This window comes from Hypomesus transpacificus, chromosome 11 (assembly GCF_021917145.1).
Source record: "Hypomesus transpacificus isolate Combined female chromosome 11, fHypTra1, whole genome shotgun sequence".
Classification (NCBI taxonomy): Eukaryota; Metazoa; Chordata; class Actinopteri; order Osmeriformes; family Osmeridae; genus Hypomesus; species Hypomesus transpacificus.
The window spans coordinates 17,454,541-17,473,701 of NC_061070.1; the positions used below are offsets into that span (position 1 = coordinate 17,454,541).

Here is a 19,161-nt window from a genome sequence, read left to right on the forward strand (position 1 = left end):
ACTAATCTGGAACCATATTTTCTGATTTGGAGCCATCACAGAGCCAGTTCCACAGAGGTCACCATTTCTGACAGCCGTCAGAATGTGTGACCCAGAAAAAAAGCCCTCCAAAAAATTTGTGACCCCACTGTAACTGCTTCCCAAAGGAATTACATCTGGTTTGGGGTAGTTATATCATCCCTTCTTACTAATCTGGAACCATATTTTCTTTCCATCTTTACACAAATCTGGAGCCATGTTTTCCAATTTGGAGACCTTCCAAGACTTCACAAATGTCTCTGGTGCGGTGTTCAACCTCACCAGGTCTTCTGTGAAGTTCGTTGGGCCCTGGAGGGGAAGGACGGATGTACCAGGGGGGCTGGCCCACTGGTCCTCTTCCTGGCTTATGTGTATCTCATGCCGGCCGGCATGCGGAGGCCCTTGACACGGTTCGTATTTCGCTTCCTCTGGGGGGAGATACAAGATGTCCGCATGCTGGCCCCCGTGAGAAGGACGTGCTGCACTTCCTGCTGAAGCTTGACTGCGTGTTAGTTTCTCTTATGGCAAGCATTGTCAGATTTGGTCCAAGCTCAAACAGCTGTAATTCAGTCATAATTTCACATATCAAGGTGAAACTTTGCAGGGTACTTCAGAGTGGTGTCATTTTGAACACAATAAGGTTTGAAAAACCATCAGTCAAAATTATATTTTATTTATTAACAAAAAAAATTTGAGGCAATGTGTACATAAATACCCCTCTTTCAGCCATTTTGTATTTGATTAAACTCTTAAGTAACATTTTTAAATACATCAATGGTACATACCTGTACAAACTTCCAAGTCAATTTGATTTTTTTTTTGAAGAGATCGATTTTGAAGGTTTTTGCAAAATGTCGCTGTACAGGAAAGTCCATCATGGCGGACCGTATGGGTCCTTGAGGAGTTTTTGTTCCCCATGAGGAATAAGGAATATAGGCTACACCAAGTTTCAGAAGAATTTTAGTTAAGGGGTGGAAATGCCATCTCTTTGAAAATCGGACTTTAGGGCGTGGCCTGTGGTGGCCCCTACAGTCGAAGGTGTTCCATATTTGGTGTAGGGGTACCTCCTTAGAGGTAATTAGTGGTTCTAAATGTATAGCGTAATTTCTTTTTATGCGTGCATGCGACGTATGCATGCAGTAGACGAATCTGTTTGTGGTCGAATCAAAACGAGTCGTGACTCTCAAGTCAGTAGAAAGATTCATTCCATTTGAACGAATCATTTGCGCGGATGTTAATCACACGGTTACTGACAACGCGTTTGGCTTTTTGAGGAGACGGCTTGTGGTAGAAGGCTGAGTTTAATTCACAGCGGTGGTAATTTGACCACTTTAGCTTTCTTAAAATGGCAAGAACCACAGAGAGCGAGGATGAAATTCATTTTCTACGAACGGTGAGTAGCCTGTAGCCACTTGGACATACGAAATGGATTTCAAGAAATTGATTAAGACCTTTGAGGGACTTATTCACAGTTGAGTTTCCTCCATAATTCATATCATACTGTACATGTTAGCAATATTCCCAAGACTTATATATATATATATAAGTACTAAGTATATTTTCAATCTGTCAGAAAATTAAATACTATCCTGCTTGTATTGTTATTGTGTATGGTAGGCAGTGGCACAATAGTATACTTTTTAAACTTTAACAAAGCCCAGTTCAAAATGTGTTAAATGTATTTATTATTTTACTTCAAACTATTCTTGAGACAATGAAACATCATAGTTGTCCTATTCACTGCAGGGTGTCTCTGCGCTCTTATAAGGACATCTCATAGATGGCACCTCATTGACTCTGGAACACCATCTTATATTGCCTCTGCGTCTCCTTGTGTATACAGTTCAATGTTTTATTTTCCAAACAGTTTATATGAGCCTGCAGGGCTTTGTAAGCACAGGCAGGGGATGACTAGGAATGTCAGGCCCATCACAAGACATGGCTCCGGACTCCATAAAATATGGATTAATGTTGGCCATGTAAATCCAATCCATAACTTATCCCTGAATCATTCTGTCTCTTTACAACGCTCCCACCCACGGCGTCCCGATTCTGTGTGCCCAACTGTGCGAGTGACATACTCCAGAAGCCCTCTGATAAGGGAGTGGGGGGGGGTTATGGCCGGGCTCAGAGCACACACTGACACCTCGGTGGTGGCATCTGGCCTGACAGAGAGGTGTCAGAGACCCTGTCTCTCTTCCTATCTCCGTCCGGCCTCCCTATAAGGCTGTCTGAGTGGTTGAGGTGACCTGATTCTCCTGGTGAGCACTTCAAAAAGGAATTTAGGACAGACTGAATAGGCCTTGGTGACCCTCAAGCAAAAGAGTGTGTCTGTGTGTGTATACTGTATTTAATGTGTGTGTGTGTGTATGTTTTAGGAAGAATAAAAATAAGACTTTATTTGTCTCACAGTAAGACACACACACACACTTGCAGGGAGCTGCGACGCAAGGAACACACACGGATGCGCATGTGTGTGTGAGAGTTTGTTTCAGAGTGTGTGCATGCAGCTCATTGACCTGTCCCCGTGTCTGCTGTCAGAGTGACGAGGTGGTCCTGCAGAGTGCTTACACGTCCCAGCAAGAGCATCTGAAGCTGTGCCTGGCTGCAGAAGGCTACGGCTGCAGACTCTGCAGCTTGCAGTCCACCTCCCACTGCAAGGTAGGGGCCCATGCCTTACACACCTTCAATACAGGTGCTATGGAGAGAAACATGGTTTGGGGATTAATTTGAGAATAAAAAAAAGCTACAGGTTGTTTATCCAATCTGAATGAATAAAAGACACGAAGATCTCCTATCTTCTTGAACAAAAGTTCCCGATGTGAAACCTTTTGAATACCAAGGCATTGGTAGACATTTGAATTTGGACGCATCTGTATTTTTCAGAATGTTCCCCCAGACTTGTCGGTGTGTGCCTATGTGCTGGCCCAGTGTCTGTCTGTCCGAGCCTTGCAGGAGATGCTGGCCAACAGGGAGGAAAAGGCTAATGGGGTGAGCAACACTCCCCGGTCTTTAAATGTGGACCTCAATACTGCATGGAGGTGCCGTTTGCTGTAGACAGTTACCTCATTGCTCTCCCTGTTTGTTGCTTGTTTACTGTGAATTACAGCATAGGTTATAGGTGCAGTATTATTCAGTCTCTGTTGTGTTCTGCAGATTGGACTGGGGGGAGCGAATCGTACCCTTCTCTATGGCCAGGCTGTTTTGCTACGACATTCCTACAGTGGAATGGTAAGACTCCTATCTTATTATGTTCATCAACCTTACAATACCTATTCTCTGATTTGTCTGTGTTTGGTTCCTGCTTCCAGGGAGTTAGCATTTACAATCTGTTTTAATTTCCTTTAGTATCTCTGCTGCTTGTCCACATCTGGGTCCTCCACTGACAAGCTTGCTTTTGACGTGGGTTTGCAGGAAGATAATACAGGTATTCGTGACGTTTCTGAGATCTATCTTAACTGAGCCTTTGAGGAGAGTGATAGGGCTGCAGAAGCACTCATGTTGTTGCCCTCTGAACTTGGTTGCGCCTGCAGGGGAGGCCTGCTGGTGGACCGTTCACCCTGCCTCCAAGCAGAGGTCGGAGGGGGAAAAAGTGCGTGTCGGTGACGACCTCATCTTTGTCAGCGTCTCGTCAGAGAGATACCTAGTGAGCGAGAAGAACCTATAACATTCACAATGAGATAAACAGACATGGCAGTCTGTAGGGGGGATTCATTTGCCTTTGATGGCGTGGAGAAAAACTGGTTGGACTCTATGGCTTCTTTGTTTTTCCATACAGCATTTGTCTTTTGGAAGTGTGGTGGATAACAAGAGCGAGAGCGGGAATCTCATCGTGGACGCATCTTTCCAGCAGACTCTTTGGAGCGTTGCTCCAATTTGTTCAGGAGGCGGAATAGCTGAAGGTAGAATCTATAACAGAATCTAAGAACAATTCCGTTACCAAGACATGGTAGGATTAAGCCTAGTCCTAAAGTAAAGATTCAATGAAAGATCTCCATTGAAAAAGGGTTTTGTTTAGGACAAGGCTTAATCCTTGTCTGGGAAACTGGGCCTATACTGACAGTAATGGTTATGCTGAATGATAGGTTATCTAAAGGGCGGGGATACGTTGAGGCTCCTGCATGGTCACACGGACGAGTGTCTGACCATCCCCTCTACGGAACAGGGGGAGGAGCTACGAAGGTCAGTCAGACACTCGTCACCATACAAACGGAGTGAAACCAGGAAGTAGCGTTGCCTTCCTTCATGAGGCCCAATGCTGTCTGTCTGTCTCTGTCTTTCTGTCTGCCTGTCTGCCTGTCTGTGTCTGCCTGTCTGTGTCTGTCTGTCTGTCTGTCTGTCTCTGCCTGTCTGTTTGTCTGTCTGTCTGCCTGTCTGCCTGTCTATCTGTCTATCTGTCTCTGTCTGTCTGTGTCTGTCTGTCTGCCTGTCTGTCTATCTGCCTGTCTGTCTCTGCCTGTCTGTCTGTCCAGGGTGGTGCACTATGAAGGAGGAGCTGTCTCCAGCCACGCCCGCTCCCTCTGGAGATTGGAGATTCTACGTGTTGCGTAAGTCTGCCTGACAAAACCGTGGCAGCAACCATCCCTGAACTGCGTCTGAACTCTTAAACCGTATCGTAACCATGACTTCCGATTGCTCAGGTGGAGTGGTAGTCACACACGCTGGGGTCAGCCGTTTCGCCTGCGTCATGTGACCACCGGGAGATACCTAAGTGTGACGGAGGATCGAGGCCTCTTATTGGTCGACCGGGAGAAGGCGGAGGTCAAAGTCTCTGCCTTTTGCTTCCATCCCTCCAAGGTCAGAGGTCAAACAAGCATTGTTTTTACAATGCCCCTCACAAAAGTGTGGATCAATCAGATCTCATGGCAATCACAAACCTATTGCTAAGGCTTCCTATCCAAATATAAGCTTGTGTATTGTAGTTAACTATCCCACCTTTCACATCATGGTGATTTATGAGCCGCATCCAAAAGGATTGTGTATATATATATATTTATTTTGTATACGTTTTGATTGACTCCCCTTGCAGGAGAAGCTGGATCCGTGGATGAAGAAGGATGTGGATGGCATGGGCATCCCGGAGATCAAGTATGGAGACTCCCTGTGCTACGTCCAGCACGTGGACACTGGCCTCTGGCTCACCTACCAGGCTGTGGACGCCAAGTGTGCCCGCATGGGAGCGCTGCAGCGCAGGGTAAATAACTACAGAGACAACAGCTTTGTCAGATAAAAATTATTATTCTGAAATCTTCTTAATCACAGTTGGTCATGGCCTAGGAACTCTTAAAGCAGTGGTTCCCAACCCTGGAGCAGGGAAACATCTAAAACATCCCGAGGACCAGGGTTGGGAACCACTGTCTTAAAGGCTCAATATGAGTAGATTTAAAGTATTATATGATTTAACCATGCAGGGCAAGATGAGCGTTTTAAATAATCCCATCATGCTTGGCTCTCCTCCCCAGGCCATCCTGCACAGTGAGGGTCACATGGATGACGGGCTGAGTCTGTCTCGCTCTCAAAGAGAGGAGTCTCACACAGCAAGACTCATCCGCTGCACACTTCTACTCTTCTCTCGCTTCATCAGGTATGACCCGTTTACCGCCCTCTGGGAAATCTAAGCTAGGCTTTCGGCCGGTTGGTAAGACATCCACTCGGGTCATGTGACCTGAAATACCTCATAACCCATCCACTCGGATCATGTGACCTGAAATACCCCATCCAGCTCTTGGGCAGTTTGCCAGAAATGTCAGCTCTTGGAGATATGTATTGCGATTGTCTGGTTATCTCTCTCATGTCCCTACCTTCCTGTTTGTAGGAGACTGGATGGAGTCAGTCTGTGTGAGAACCTTCCAAATGCCAACCTGCCATTGGACACATTGAGACTTAGTTTGCAGGATCTCATTGGCTACTTCCAGCCTCCAGAGGCGGGTCTTAGCCATGAAGTCCATCAAAACAGTGTGAGAGCACTGAAGAAAAGACAGAACCTATTCCAAGAAGAGGTAAAATAACGACTGTACAGTTGATCAGGTCTGAGGTTCTGATGACAAAGTTGTCTGCCTTTGTGTCCCGTCCCTCCGGACCCAATACATAAATCTCTCTCTCTGTCTCTCTGTCTCTCTCTGTCTCTCTCTCTCTGACATACCTCCTTCCCCTTGTCTCCTGTCTCTCAGGGGGTCATTGGTCTTGTCTTGGACTGCATTGACCGTCTACACCTCTACAGCAGAGCCTCCCGTTCGGCTGAACCAGCTGGGAGAGAGGCTGGAGAAGACTGGGAGGACATCCTCAACTCCTTCTATGAACTACTGGGTGAGAAACACCACAGTTTGAGCTTACCAGAACATATTTCATACATTACATGACATAGCTTCTGGTTAAAGTGTCTGTCTGTCTAACGTGAGTTGTGGCCTGGGTTTTCTCCCCACCAGCGGCCCTCATCAGGGGAAATCGTAAGAACTGTGCCCAGTTTTCTGGGTCTCTGGACTGGCTGGTCGGCAGGCTGGAGACCCTTGAGGCCTCCACTGGTAGGGACATGCTACATATCCTCCCCTCGTGTCCTCTGTATCATGTGACATACGTCTCATATATTCCTAAAAAGTATTATCGAAGCTTTTTTTTTAACCTTATTTAATATGTAGATTAGATAACAGAAACATTATGTTGATTACTAAAGAGATATCAAGGCTTTGTTTTTTGTTTTTTACCGTATTCAGTATGTAGATTACATAAACATTATGTTGATGACGAGAACATTAATTGTGTGACTAAATGATGGTCAAATATGTAATTTAAGAGAGTCATTTGTCCAGTGATACTGCTGTTGTGTCATAGGCGTCCTGGAAGTACTCCACTGTGTTCTACTGGAGAGTCCTGAGAGTCTCAACGCCATCAAGGAAGGACACATCAAATCTCTCATATCTCTCCTCGACAAACACGGACGCAATCACAAGGCACGTGTGTGTGTGTGAATCCGGAACGTGTTTTTGAAGAGAAAAAGGCCTGGTCTTATTGTTGTTGACTACTTGACCTCCCCAGGTATTAGACGTGCTGTCTTCCTTGTGTGTGTGCCATGGGATGGCAGTGCGATCCAATCAAAATCTGATCTGTGATAACCTGTTGTCCGAGAGAGACCTGCTTCTTCAGACTAACCTCATCAACCAGGTCACCAGGTATACTCACACTGTCACAATATAGCACATTCGTTTGATCAGGATAGGAGAAGAAATGTCATGAAAAGTCCTCCTGTCCTCTCTTCACTTCTCCTCTTTTACTCCTCCTCCACTCCTGTCCTCTTCGCCTGTCCTCTCCTTTACTTTCCTCTGCTGTTCCCCTCTCTTCTTCTCTCCTATCCCCCATCCTCTCTTCTCCTCTTTTACTCCTCCTCCACTCCCGTCCTCTCCTCTACTTTCCGTCTTCTGTTCCTCTCTTCTCTTCTCCTCTCCTATCCCCCATCCTCTCTTCTCTTCTCCCATCCCCCATCCTCTCTTCTCTTCTTCTCTCCCCAGCATGCGTCCCAACATCTTCCTGGCCATGAGGGAGGACTCTGCCCAGTACCGGCGCTGGTACTACGAGCTGGTGGTGGACCATGTGGAGCCTTTCCTGTCCCCCGAGCCCACTCACTTGCGCGTGGGCTGGGCCTGCTTGGATGGCTACCTCCCCTGCCCAGCTCAGGGTCACGGCTGGGGGGGAAATGGGGTGGGAGACGACCTCTGCTCCTACGGCTTTGACGGGCTGCACCTGTGGTCAGGTCAGAGGGGTTATCCTGGGGAACTTGAAGTACTTATAATATATTTTACAACTCTAGCTCAAGGTTATTTTATTTACAGGGGCAATAATATCAGGAATCAAACTTTAGGTTTCTACAGGGTCAATAATATCAGAAATCAAACTTTAGGTTTCTTCAATCATCATTCAGGTGGTGTTGGACGGAAAGTGAGCTCTCCTTACCACCACCTGTTGAGGGCAGAAGATGTGGTCAGCTGTTGTCTGGACCTCTGCACACCCTGCATCTCCTTCCGTGTCAACGGCCAACCCGTCCAGGGCATGCTGGAGAACTTCAACATGGACGGGCTGCTGTTTCCTACCGTCAGCTTCTCGGCAGGGATCAAGTGAGGAGCTGGTGTAAAGTCGTTGTGTTCGATTTTTTCCGGTTGTAATTTTCCTTTGTGAAACAGCATGCATTTTATAATTTTTTTCTGGTCTTTTCTCGGTCTGAACACAGAGTGCGTTTCCTTCTGGGAGGTCGTCACGGAGAGTTCCGCTTCCTGCCCCCCCCTGGTTTTGCCCCGTGTTCAGAGGCTCTCCTCCCGAAGGTCAAACTGAGGCTGGAGCCCTGTCAGAGTTTCACCTCAGACCACCAGGACGGAATCAAAAACCTCCAAGGACCAAGCGTTCCTCTCTCTCCGGCCACCTTCAACCCAGCTCCAGTCGACATCAGCCAGGTAGCATTAAATGCTTTTATAGGTCATATATTATATTCAACAATTCCCATGAGCGTCACAGGCAGAGCTGCCTGATTTGTCCCCAGACGGTGTTGCCCTCCCAGCTGGAGCACATTTGCGAGAGGCTGGCTGAGAACCTCCAGGAGCTCTGGGTCGTGGACAGGGTGGACCTGGGCTGGACCTACGGGCCGGTGAGTTCTAGTCTATGAGATGTTTGGTGGTTGTGTCTGAAGTATATGTGCTTGTATGATCATATCCGTGTTTCCTATTCCTAGGTGCGAGATGACAGTAAGAGGCAGGATCCCTGTCTGGTCGAGTTTTCCAAGCTTCCGGAACAGGAAAGAAACCACAAACTCCAGATGTCCCAGGACACACTGAGGTACACTCACTTCCTGTCTACGGAGATCTGTGATTGGTCAGTAACATGGGCGAGGTAGCAGGCAGGTTTTTTCTCAAGGCTGATATGAAATATTTAGAAGGTTTTGGGATGCAACCAGTGGTAACCTGCCCAGGGACTGTGGTTGAAAATCAGCCAGCTGGCTAAAACCGGCACTTTTACTGAAACGTTGATTAATGTGCACTGTCCCTGTAAAAAGAAATAAACGAAACAAAAAAAGTTTGTGTTTTGTTTTTCTGTGTTTCTTTAAAAGGACTCTTCTGGCATTTGGCTTCCATATTGGTCTGGCAGATGACCATGCTGATGAGGGAGTGAGATACATGAGGCTCCCTACCAAGTGTGTTATTCTTCAAACATAGTTACAAAAAATACCTCAATAAATCAAACACAGCCTTTTCAGAACAGATCCTCTGCTGTAGGATAGTATGTGTTTTACCTGAGGTAAAGGATCCCTTTCCAGGTACGAGCAGCCCAGCGGGTACAGGCCGGCCCCTGTAGACGTGAGCCAAGTGACCCTGACCCCCGCCCAGGAGGGCGTGGTCGACCTGCTGGCTGAGAACGAGCACGACGTCTGGGCCCGGGACCGTATCCGACATGGGTGGACCTACGGAGTGCAGGTCAGTACCACATGCTGCCGAGGCAAGGGTTGAGACGTATGCTTTCTTCTCACTGCAAAAACGACCAATCAAATTTAAGCAAAAATATTAGTTTTGAGCTTGCTTTTGCTGAACAGTCAGTACATGACGGGCATTTGTGATGTTGCTGAACTCCTTGTCCCTGTGTGTGGTGCCTTTAGGATGTTAAGGCCAGGCGGAGCCCCCACCTGGTGCCCTACGCCCTCCTTGAGGAGAGGAGCAGGAGGGAGGGCAGGGACAGCGTGAGGGAGACTGTGTGCACTCTGCTGGGCTACGGCTACAGTCTGGAGCCCTTGGACCAGGACCGAGGTAGCCGAGGGAGGTCTAGGACACAGTCTAGCAAAGACACAGGGCTTTCGCCGGATGAAACTGACTGAAGCTCAGTCACAGTTACATCTATTTCACATCTAGGTCAGGAGACGAACCTTTTTAGTAGCATGTTTGATCCCCATGTGTGTTGTTCCACAGCTGTGATGCCGGACTCAAACCGGGTGCCGTCGGAGAGATTCCGTGTGTTCCGGGCGGACAGGTCATACGCTGTGACCCGTGGGAAGTGGTACTTTGAGTTTGAGGTGGTGACCGCAGGGACCATGAGGGTTGGCTGGGCCCGGCCCGGCTGTTTCCCGGACACAGAACCTGGCTCGGATGAGCAAGCGTTCGTGTTCGAAGGCTCCAAAGTGAGTTGACGGTTGAACGTATTTTGCTTATATTTATGGCCTACAGTTATTTGACATGCCATCCTTTCATCATTTCGTACTCCTACAAAATATAATGTTCTAAAGTATGTATCAAACTGGATTTACTCTCCCATTTCATCCCTACCCATACAGAGCATAAATGGTTTTATAATTCACTGTCATTTCTGGCCCATTTCTATGTTTTATCTTTTTCATCCTGCTTCTGTGTCTGTCTCACACACACACACACACACACACACACACACAGGCCCAGTGGTGTCACCAGGGAGCTGAGCCGCTGGGACGCCCATGGCGAGGTGGTGATGTGATTGGCTGCATGGTGGACATGGCCGAACGCACCATGATGGTCACCCTTAACGGAGAGCTGCTTTTTAACGACCGAGGATCCGAAGTGGCAGCCAGAGACTTCGATGTCAGAGACGGTCCGTCACAACTACCTCAACGCAGAACGCCGCTCAAACCTGCCGTCACCGCGGTTACTTTGGAATGCGGTGATCTGTTTAATTATGAATGCACACTCAGGGTTTTTTGGACGTGATGGGATCTTTCTTCGTTACTCCTTTGTTCTCTCCAGGTCTCCTCCCTGTGTGCAGTTTGGGGGTCAACCAGGTGGGCAGGTTGAACCTGGGTCGTGATGTCAGCACCCTGAGGTACTTCACCGTGTGTGGTCTGCAGGAGAGCTACGAACCCTTCGCTGTCACCATGGCCAGAGAGCCCTCTCTCTGGATGAGCCGGAGACAGCCTCAGTTCGTGCCCGTTCCTCCAGAACAGAACATATTGGTGAGTTACGGGTGCAATATCAATCAGCGCATCCTCCTATCAGAAAATGTATCAGGATTTGCGAAGGTAAATGTCAGGATTTTAAAAGAGTAATAATGATTTAAAGCCATTACACACACACAAACACTTTAAGGCTTACACATTTACCTGCATAAATACATGCGTCTTCCAAGGCTTAGAACCCAGGTGGGGTAATCATATGACTCTAGTCTTACGTTTATATGTAGTCATTGCTCTTATCCAGAGCGACTTACAGTAAGTACAGGGACATTCCCCCTAGACAAGTTGGGTAAAGTGTCTTGCCCAGGGACACAACATCATTTTGCATTGCCGGGAATTGAACTGGCAACCTTCTGATTGGTAGCCCGATTCCCTAACCGCTCAGCCATCTGACCCCCCCCCTTGGTCTTCTTCTTCTCCTCCAAGGTGACCCGACTCAGCGGGAGTTTAGAGAGCCCCCCGTGTCTGAAGGTCACTCAGAGGTCCTTCTGCCCTCAGAGCGGGGGGGCCAACACGGGCTGCTTCCGCCTCAGCATGCCCATTGAGTGTGCCTCCACGCTCTCCAGACCACCAGGTGGCGCTGTGCCCGCCAGTGCCAGCGCCCTCACGGGCAGGAAGGAGCTGGAGGAGTTTGAGGTGAATACTGCAAATTTATTATCGAGTATTGTGTACCATTTTATTGTTTTGTCTTGTATTTCTTTTGGTTTTATACCCTTTACCCTGCTGTCGTAACAGGAATGGACAAAATAATAATTTAATTACCAAAAGTATATAACAATATAGAGATCTTGAATCTTGAGGTGGACTCTGACTTTGAGATGCTGATGAAGTCGGCTCGTGGGTACGTCGGCTCCAGAGACGAGCTTAACTACCACAAGGACCACAGCCACGACAAGACCTCCAAAATCAAACAGCGGTAGGTGTGGAGGCAGCATGACAACATAGTGCCCCTTTTAGGACACATCAACACCCAAGGAAAATGTGTTTGTACATGTCAAAAATGCCCTATCAAATGCCCTATTTAAGTGCAGAAATATTTACCACAAGCTTGCTTACGCTTAAAACAAGTACATTTAACTTGAACATTTCAACAGTAATCTCACAAATCTCAAGTCACTAGATTGTTTTTGCAGTTCATGTAGACATGACAGTAGTTCGCGTATCTCATTTGAAGTCTGCGTTACCTCAGGTTCATGTTGAAGAAAACCAAACCAGGCCTGGTGAACAGCAGCTCATCTGCTCGGCTGTTAGAAGAGGTCCACGTTGACAAGGACAACTTCGAGCACCTCATCCAGAGCTCAACGGTACTCACTGTCTCATTCTTCCTTAAAATATAGACAAATTCATGTTTAGTATGGATGCACAGAGATACCAGAGATATAAACCGGAAGTTGGGGGGGGCTTAAACCGGATGTAGTGTGATACAAAAGTATTTCTGAAATAATCCATTATTTCCTTGTTAAATGTTTCACTGTTTATTAAAATAGTACCATGGGGCTAACCATCAATGCAAAGACCGTAGTAATACAACTAGCCAGCTCGCAGGCAGCCCTTTCAGTAATCTAGTGATACATAGCTTGGGGACACCCCTGCACCTACTACAGCTGAGCTATATTATAAAACAGTTTTAGTTTGAGCTAACTCATTCTAGAACTACGTAACGTAAGGCGTTTGCCAGTTACTGTTACAAATCTCTCCTTGTCACCAGTACTACTTCTCAGTGAGGGTGCTTCCAGGTCAGGAGCCCTCTCATGTCTGGGTAGGCTGGGTGACCTCTGGCTTCCACCAGCACGGGCCGACCTTTCACCCTGACAAGGCTCGCACGGTCACCGTCACCCTTGGCGACGAGAGCGGCAAGGTCCAAGAGAGGTGGGCAAGGTCCAATGAGTTCCCTCAGCTCAAATATGGGTTATTTTGCAAGGACCTTTTCAATATAAAATTGTATATAATCTTCTTAATGACCCTAGTCTTATAAGTTCCTATTTTAAATGATGACCTCAGTGTTGCCTGTCTCATTGATGTTTTTGTGGTTTTGTTCCTGGTGTGGTACGGGGCTGTTCTTGTATGCCAGTGTGAAGCGGTGTAGCTGTTTCATGGTGTGTGCTGGCGAGGCGACTGGCCTGGGGCAGAGCCGGAGAAGCACAGGGCTGGAGATAGGCTGTCTGATCGACACAGCTTCTGGCCTCCTCACCTTCACCTCCAGTGGCATGGATCTGACCACCTTCTACCAGGTGAACTGACTCTGTCTGTCACCTTAGTGTAAAATGTGTATTATTGTATATTGCATACTTTTTTGTACTTTTGTATATTATGATGTGTATAGCTATTTTTGTTTTTATCTTATTCTATTTTATTTGAGCTTATCATAGATGTAATCTATGTTCTTAGTACTTGTGTTATGCTAGGTTGCTTTCGTTGTCCCAAGAATTTCAGTGTCTAGTCCGACCCTGTTGTTCCGTGCACCTGACAATAAAACTTGAAACTGAAACCTCAGTGGTTGAAATATCGCCGTCTGTGACTGTGTAAGACTCAAATATAATTAGGCATCACAAGATTAAAAAAAGAATACTTTCACGTGGTCTAGTCTAGTGGCTTATTTACCAAACCTTTGAGCCACGGTTCTTGCTGAAGGTGGTGACAGTACAGTCACAAAAGCCACTACCCAACACATGTTTTTTTTCTTCCTTTTTAGATATGTTGACAAATCCTTTCAGGCTTTTTTCGCGAGAAAATGCTCACTATGGGTCTCATTATTGTGTCTCTTTGCTGTGTGTGGCAGGTGGAATCCAGCACCAGACTCTTCCCTGCTGTTTTCATCAAGCCCACTAGCGCCAACATGTTCCAGTTTGAGCTAGGACGCGTCAAGGTGCACTACCTCACCCAGATTGATCATAAACAAACAATCAAATGTTTTTTTTACACATTTAAGGTTAAAGTACATTATTCATCAGACTCAATGAACTATAATACACTCTACAGGCAACCTTTCTGCACAATTGTCTGGTGTGTTTTACCATAATGATAATATTTCCGCTGTAGAACGTGCTGCCCTTGTCTGCGGGGGTGTTCCGTAGCCAGAGGAGGAACGCTACGCCACAGTGCCCCCCCAGGCTTGGGGTGCAGCAGCTGGTGCCCGTCCTGTGGACCCGAGTCCCTGACCACGCCCTCGTGGTGCAGGCCGCCCGGCCAGACGACCGTCATGGCTGGATGGTGCAGTGCTCCCACCCCCAGGCCACCCTCATCCTACACATACCCGAGGAGAACAGGTCAGAGGTCATCTCCATCACGGTGAAGGGTTTAGGAGGAGGGCTAAAGAATGGGTTGTCGTCACATTCAAAGCTGCCCGACACACAAATCTCCTTTCAAGTGCAGTTATTTTTCTCTTTTCCTGTTTTTCGTTCTTGTGTGGTACCTTATGTGTTAAGTTTAAACTAAAGGAAAATGGTTATACAAACTCTGAATGTTTTAACACTGTATCCTCTCTTGTCCCCCGGTAGATATGTAGACATCTTAGAGCTCTCTGAGTTAGACGACCTCCTGACCTTCCACCACCACACCCTCCTCCTCTACTCCGCCCTCTGTGCCCTCGGCAACACCCGCGTGGGCCACGCCCTCTGTAGCCACGTGGACCAATCACAGCTCCTGTATGCCATCCAGAGCCCTGGTCTTCCAGGCCCTCTCCGCTCTGGTTTCTACCAGCTACTTATCCAGGTGCCTCTCGTTCGGACTCCTCCCGTGTAACGCTTTCTTTTCACTCCTGTCTTTGTATCCTGTTTTGTTCCAAACATGTAACGTTTAGTTATTAACAGGTTCACCTCAGTGCCCACGCCACCGCCCGCCTCATGATGAACCAGGAGTACATTGTACCCATGACGGACCAGACCAGGGCCATCAAGCTGTTCCACCGCCCTGGGGGACCCGGGGGACCCTGGGGGGCCAAGACCCCAGAGATCATCCCCAGCATGGACCTCAGCACCTCCCTTCAGCCCCGGCTGTACTCTTCCTCCCCCTGCTTTGTGAGGGCGGGTGGATGTGAAGGAGATGGAGCTGGGATCGGGGGAGGTGAGGCAGCCCACAGGGGCAGCCCGGAGATCCCTCTGGAGGTTCTGAGAGAGCTGACCGTGCAGATGTTGAGCAAGGCGGTGCGCGCTGTGGGGCTGGGTGTGAGGGATCCAGAAGGGGGCAGTGTTGAGCTGCTGTTGGTTCCTCTGATCAGGCTGTTCCACACGCTGCTGGTGATGGGGGTGTTTGGAGACGAGGACCTGGGACGAGCTCTCAGGCTGATTGAGCCTGGGGTGTTTTCCAGACAGACTGACAACCAGGAGGAAGAGGAGGAGGAGGAGGAAGAGGAGGAGGAGTATGAAAGTGAGCGGGGAAGTTTTAGAGAGGTTGAGGGGGAGGTAGAACAGAAGGAATGTACTCCGAAACAAGGACTTCTCCAGATGAAACTACCTGAAGCTGTCAAACTAGAGGTGCAATTTATTAACAGTCACACTCCCTTTTATAAAAAAAGTCTGAACGTTCTGAAGAGTTCGATTGTGATTTGAAACATCCGTTTGAAGAGCTTCTCTATTCGGAGGTCCATAATGAGACTCCTTCCCTGGTTGTGTCCAGATCTGTCACCTGCTGCAGTTCCTGTGTGACTGCCAGATGCGTCACCGTGTGGAGGCGGTGGTTGCCTTCTCCGACTCCTTCGTGGGTCTCCTGCAGGAGAACCAGCGCTCCCGCTACAACGAGGTGATGCAGGCGATGAACATGTCAGCCGGCCTCACTGCCCGCAGGACCAAGGAGTTTCGCTCTCTGCCTCAGGAGCAGGTCAGAGACTCCAGCACAGACCCATGACACCATGGGGGCCCATGACTTCTTGCATCTGGCTTACCTTGTATTTGCTGTCACTCTAGCACACTTTATATGTAATCCGTTAACTGTGTCATTATCCCTGTGTCTGACTTACGGTTTTACCTTATGTTTGCTGTAACTTCAGCACACTAACGTTCAATCAGCTCCAACCGTCTTCTTCTTCCTCCTCCCAGATCAACATGCTGCTGTCCTTTGGAGAGGAGCAGCAGGGACCGTGCCCCTGCCCAGAGGAGATCAGAGACCACCTCCTAGACTTCCACCACCTCCTCATTGCTCACTGTGGTACTCCTTCTCCTACATCTTCGGTTGTACTCTGCTACATGCACCATGTATACGTCAATTTTGATAAAAGCGTTTGCTGATAAATAAGATGTAAACAATTTCACTACCTGCTGGTGTGTTTGCCAACGACACTTCCTTGTCCCTTTGTACTGTATAAGCCAGGGAAGGAAGGACAGGGATGAGTCTAAGGTATTTTGTTGCTGTTCTTGTTGTTTTTCCTGTGTCCAGGGATTGATATTGACGCAGATTGTGAGGTGGAGCAGACGTCAGAGGTCTCCTTGAAGGAGCAGCTCCTGGGTGTGGTGGGGAGGGCCCTGGGCCTCCGGAGGACAACACCAGAACCAGAGGAGGCGGGCGGAGCCCACACTCTCAGTGAGCCAAGCCACGCTTTCTCATCATCAGAAACATCAAGGCCAACGACGAGATCGTCTTTTTCGTCGATTATCTGTCATTTGCAGGTCAACAATCGACATCTCTGTAACCCCCCCTTCCACCCTGTCATGGCTGTGCTCCTCAGAGACCCTCCAGCAGCTGGTTCTGTCCACGGTGGTGCGCTGGACTCAGGAGAGCGTGATGGAGAACCCTTCTCTGGTCCGAGTCATGTTCTCCCTGCTGCATCGCCAGTACCAGGGCCTGGGGGGGCAGATGGGGGGCCCCCTCCGCAGGGCCTACAGCATCAGCCAGGCGTCAGTGGAGGACACCATGGACCTGCTGGCCTCGCTGGGCCAGATCCGCTCGCTGCTCAGCGTACGCATGGGCCGGGAGGAGGAGAAGCTGATGATCAGAGGACTAGGGTGGGCCGGCGTTTTTATGTTCAATTGCTTAGTTGTTGCTTTGCAAAAAAAAACTAAAGCAAGGTTATCACACTCAGATTAGATAGTTTTTGCTGTGTAGATTTGGTTTTGAATTGATTTTGTATTTTTCTTTGTTCCTGTGCAGTAACATAATGAACAATAAAGTTTTCTACCAGCATCCTAACCTGATGAGGGCTCTGGGAATGCACGAGACCGTCATGGAGGTGATGGTTAACGTCCTGGGGGAAGGAGAGACGAAGGTCAGAAACGACACGCCCCCACACAACACCCCTCTGCTCCAATCAGCCAGTCGGCGAGGGATTGTAAATTGTTTATTTCCCCCAATGTCATTCCTTCCTCAGGAGATAACGTTTCCCAAGATGGTGGCGCACTGCTGCCGGTTCCTCTGTTACTTCTGTCGTATCAGCAGACAGAATCAGGGCTCCATGTTTGACCACCTCAGCTACCTGCTGGAGAACAGTAGTGTCGGACTAGGTAGGTCCGGTTGTGTGTATAGACAGAGATAACTGACTATCTGCTCGTCCTTTGCACCGAGTCTCAGGGGGTGTTGTCCAGAGATGGCAAAAGTACACACATCCTTCATCCATCCATCCATTGCTAACTCCCTCTGTCTCATCCATAACGTACCGTTTGTAGTTGTTTTGTAAAAAAAAAAAAAATCACATTCAACCTGACACTAAAAGGTTTCTAGTATTTTTCTGGGGATTTTTTTTTTTTTCAACCTTTCAAAAAAAAAAATCCACACATCCCAACAAAAAGTTTCTAGTTTTTACAGTAACAAAGTGTTTGTACTTCCAGCCTCTCCCTCCATGCGCGGAGCCACGCCCCTGGATGTGGCGGCTGCCTCTGTCATAGACAACAACGAGCTGGCCCTGTCGCTGAGGGAACCAGACCTGGAAAAGGTCAGATGGATTTACCTGTCATTTTGTCTCTCACAAAGTCCCTCAATCTCTCTCCTCTCTTTCTCTCCATCAGTCTCAAGATCTTTCTCTACCTCCTTCCCTCCGCCTACCCTTATTTCCTCACCCCTCCTTCCCTCCGTCCGTCCCTCGCCTCTCCAGGTGGTGCAGTACCTGGCAGGCTGTGGTCTCCAGAGCTGTCCCATGCTGGTGTCTAAGGGATACCTCGACCTGGGCTGGAACCCTGTGGAGGGAGAGCGTTACCTGGACATGCTGCGATTCTCTGTTTTCTGCAACGGTAAATTGTCTCTGATATTGTGATGAACAGTATGTTACTACTTACTGTATGTGTTTGTGATTTGTTGTTTTTGAGTCATAAAATTAAATCATCAACCTGGTATGTGGGAGAAAAGGTTCATCAAACCAGCTTTTCTATATTCAGTTACTGGAATGGAAAACTGGAATATAAATGTCCTGTCAGATTAATTGTGAATTTTAAATGCATGGACAGCAGAGCGGTCGGTAAAAGGGAGATCTGTTGATCAACTTTGATTGACAGGTGAGAGCGTCGAGGAGAACGCTTACGTGGTGGTGAGACTGCTGATTCGTCGACCCGAGTGCTTTGGCCCCGCCTTGCGTGGTGAAGACGGTGACGGTCTCCTAGCAGCCATTCAGGAAGCCATAAGGATATCTGAGGACCCGTCCATGGATGGACCTACCCTGGCCTACGAGTCCAACAGGACCCTGTGAGTTCTCCAGAGGAAACTCTGCAGTTCTTTAGTCAGATCTCTTTCTTCCGTAGAAAAGTCTGTTGCTCAGAAAACCTCCTGGGGGAGGAGGGAGGGGGTGGGGGGGTACCTGAGTCATTGTCTGATTCAGGTAAGCCCTCTCTTCCAGAGACGTGGTTCAGGATGAAGAGGATGACGTCATTCACATGGGACACGCCATCATGACATTCTACTCTGCCCTCATCGATCTGTTGGGCCGCTGTGCCCCAGAGGTGCACGTAAGTCAACTCAGCATGCCGCCGCCCCCCCCCTCTCCTCCACTCAGCATGCCGCCGCCCCCCCCCTCTCCTCCACTCGACACTCTGCTCTTTCACAAACCTCCTGGTGAGTCACATTTAAATCCCGTCAATAGTCCGATAGGCTAGAACATTCCGACGGGCAGGTGACTATAGTGCCGGGGGACAGACAGAGACACCAAACCAATTTTAGAGTCCTTATTACTGACCTTTATATCCTTGCTCTCTGATTATAAAATAATCGATCTTAATCGTCCAAGAGGAATTCTCAGAACGGTGTTTTAGAGGGAAATTAGTTTAAAGTAAATATGTAAG

The 19,161-nt window shown here is 48.2% G+C and overlaps 1 protein-coding gene across 1 annotated transcript in view; it reads left to right on the top strand.

The window, feature by feature from the left end:
* Positions 1-1,250: 1,250 nt before the first annotated feature.
* Positions 1,251-19,161, top strand: part of ryr2b (ryanodine receptor 2b (cardiac)) — a 45,029-nt gene continuing 27,118 nt past the window's right edge. Inside the window, exons 1-47 of the mRNA XM_047029836.1 lie at positions 1,251-1,411; positions 2,560-2,679; positions 2,905-3,009; positions 3,175-3,249; positions 3,367-3,445; positions 3,552-3,664; positions 3,797-3,920; positions 4,104-4,200; positions 4,491-4,565; positions 4,659-4,815; positions 5,048-5,212; positions 5,481-5,602; positions 5,834-6,017; positions 6,189-6,324; positions 6,444-6,539; positions 6,847-6,965; positions 7,051-7,184; positions 7,521-7,762; positions 7,931-8,123; positions 8,237-8,456; positions 8,543-8,647; positions 8,732-8,835; positions 9,107-9,190; positions 9,314-9,470; positions 9,650-9,797; positions 9,957-10,165; positions 10,434-10,608; positions 10,761-10,966; positions 11,393-11,602; positions 11,767-11,882; positions 12,156-12,270; positions 12,675-12,835; positions 13,038-13,197; positions 13,746-13,832; positions 14,006-14,232; positions 14,464-14,677; positions 14,776-15,438; positions 15,581-15,781; positions 16,000-16,108; positions 16,337-16,480; positions 16,626-16,902; positions 17,048-17,162; positions 17,265-17,397; positions 17,722-17,825; positions 17,985-18,120; positions 18,382-18,568; positions 18,720-18,828. Of these exons, the coding sequence (XP_046885792.1) occupies positions 1,364-1,411; positions 2,560-2,679; positions 2,905-3,009; positions 3,175-3,249; positions 3,367-3,445; positions 3,552-3,664; positions 3,797-3,920; positions 4,104-4,200; positions 4,491-4,565; positions 4,659-4,815; positions 5,048-5,212; positions 5,481-5,602; positions 5,834-6,017; positions 6,189-6,324; positions 6,444-6,539; positions 6,847-6,965; positions 7,051-7,184; positions 7,521-7,762; positions 7,931-8,123; positions 8,237-8,456; positions 8,543-8,647; positions 8,732-8,835; positions 9,107-9,190; positions 9,314-9,470; positions 9,650-9,797; positions 9,957-10,165; positions 10,434-10,608; positions 10,761-10,966; positions 11,393-11,602; positions 11,767-11,882; positions 12,156-12,270; positions 12,675-12,835; positions 13,038-13,197; positions 13,746-13,832; positions 14,006-14,232; positions 14,464-14,677; positions 14,776-15,438; positions 15,581-15,781; positions 16,000-16,108; positions 16,337-16,480; positions 16,626-16,902; positions 17,048-17,162; positions 17,265-17,397; positions 17,722-17,825; positions 17,985-18,120; positions 18,382-18,568; positions 18,720-18,828 (7,260 nt within the window). The 5' untranslated portion in view covers positions 1,251-1,363. The remainder of the gene's footprint in view (positions 1,412-2,559; positions 2,680-2,904; positions 3,010-3,174; positions 3,250-3,366; positions 3,446-3,551; positions 3,665-3,796; positions 3,921-4,103; positions 4,201-4,490; positions 4,566-4,658; positions 4,816-5,047; positions 5,213-5,480; positions 5,603-5,833; positions 6,018-6,188; positions 6,325-6,443; positions 6,540-6,846; positions 6,966-7,050; positions 7,185-7,520; positions 7,763-7,930; positions 8,124-8,236; positions 8,457-8,542; positions 8,648-8,731; positions 8,836-9,106; positions 9,191-9,313; positions 9,471-9,649; positions 9,798-9,956; positions 10,166-10,433; positions 10,609-10,760; positions 10,967-11,392; positions 11,603-11,766; positions 11,883-12,155; positions 12,271-12,674; positions 12,836-13,037; positions 13,198-13,745; positions 13,833-14,005; positions 14,233-14,463; positions 14,678-14,775; positions 15,439-15,580; positions 15,782-15,999; positions 16,109-16,336; positions 16,481-16,625; positions 16,903-17,047; positions 17,163-17,264; positions 17,398-17,721; positions 17,826-17,984; positions 18,121-18,381; positions 18,569-18,719; positions 18,829-19,161) is intronic.